At 41.7% G+C, this 721-nt stretch overlaps 1 protein-coding gene across 1 annotated transcript in view; it reads right to left on the bottom strand.

The window, feature by feature from the left end:
• The window catches only part of LOC103607461 (two pore calcium channel protein 2-like), a 43,993-nt gene that overhangs the window by 29,878 nt on the left and 13,394 nt on the right, over window positions 1-721 (bottom strand). Inside the window, exon 6 of the mRNA XM_008591963.1 lies at window positions 474-575. Within this exon, the coding sequence (XP_008590185.1) occupies window positions 474-575 (102 nt within the window). The remainder of the gene's footprint in view (window positions 1-473; window positions 576-721) is intronic.

Genomic DNA, 721 nt, shown 5'->3' with positions numbered 1-721 from the left:
AAAAAAAAAAAACCATGTAAGGTTTTCCCCCTAATAGTGTCCACATATGTGGAGAACTGGCATCATGGGGGGAGGTGACAACTACTGATTTTACATTTCTTTCCTGTTCTGTGTAGCTAAAAAATGGCCTCAATGCTTAGGAGAACGGCCACGCTTCCTTTACAGGGGTGGCTTAGGTCATTAAATTCAAGACTCAGAGAAGACCCCAGGACAGAAAGTGGGCTCAAATATTTGAGTTGTACCTGAAGAGACGTCTCCTGTCACTTTCAATTTTAAAAGATTTCATCTAAGTTTAGTTTTAAATAGAGAGGGTAGGCCATCATTACTGTAAAATTTATATTCATCAAACTTTTTACAATGAATCTGACTAAACAGAAAATCAGTCTATGTCCTCCCTCAGTCCTGCTAGTGTCGGGGACAACTGCTTTCAATAACATGAACTCTGTTATGGTAACGGATTGGGATGTGCATACATGACATCGGGGCTGTTTGCTGTAGTGACCAGCACGTAGAGCTCAAAGGCTATCTCCAGGATGTTCGTGAAGTAGGAAGATCCTTCCACTGTTTTCAGGCCCCTAAAGAGGAATCAAAACCACAAGTGAAAACCACACCCATAAATTGTGATTTCTATTTTTTTTTTTTTTCCCTTTTTGTCTTTTATTTTTTCGTGTCCGGCAATGGATCGCAACCCTCAGTGTCGCGCCCGTACCGGACCGGGACC

The sequence above is a fragment of the Galeopterus variegatus genome, unplaced genomic scaffold (assembly GCF_000696425.1).
Source record: "Galeopterus variegatus unplaced genomic scaffold, G_variegatus-3.0.2 Scaffold7446, whole genome shotgun sequence".
Taxonomy (NCBI): Eukaryota; Metazoa; Chordata; class Mammalia; order Dermoptera; family Cynocephalidae; genus Galeopterus; species Galeopterus variegatus.
The sequence above is the reverse complement of the archived record's forward strand: the minus strand, read 5'-3'. Positions and strand labels throughout refer to the sequence as shown.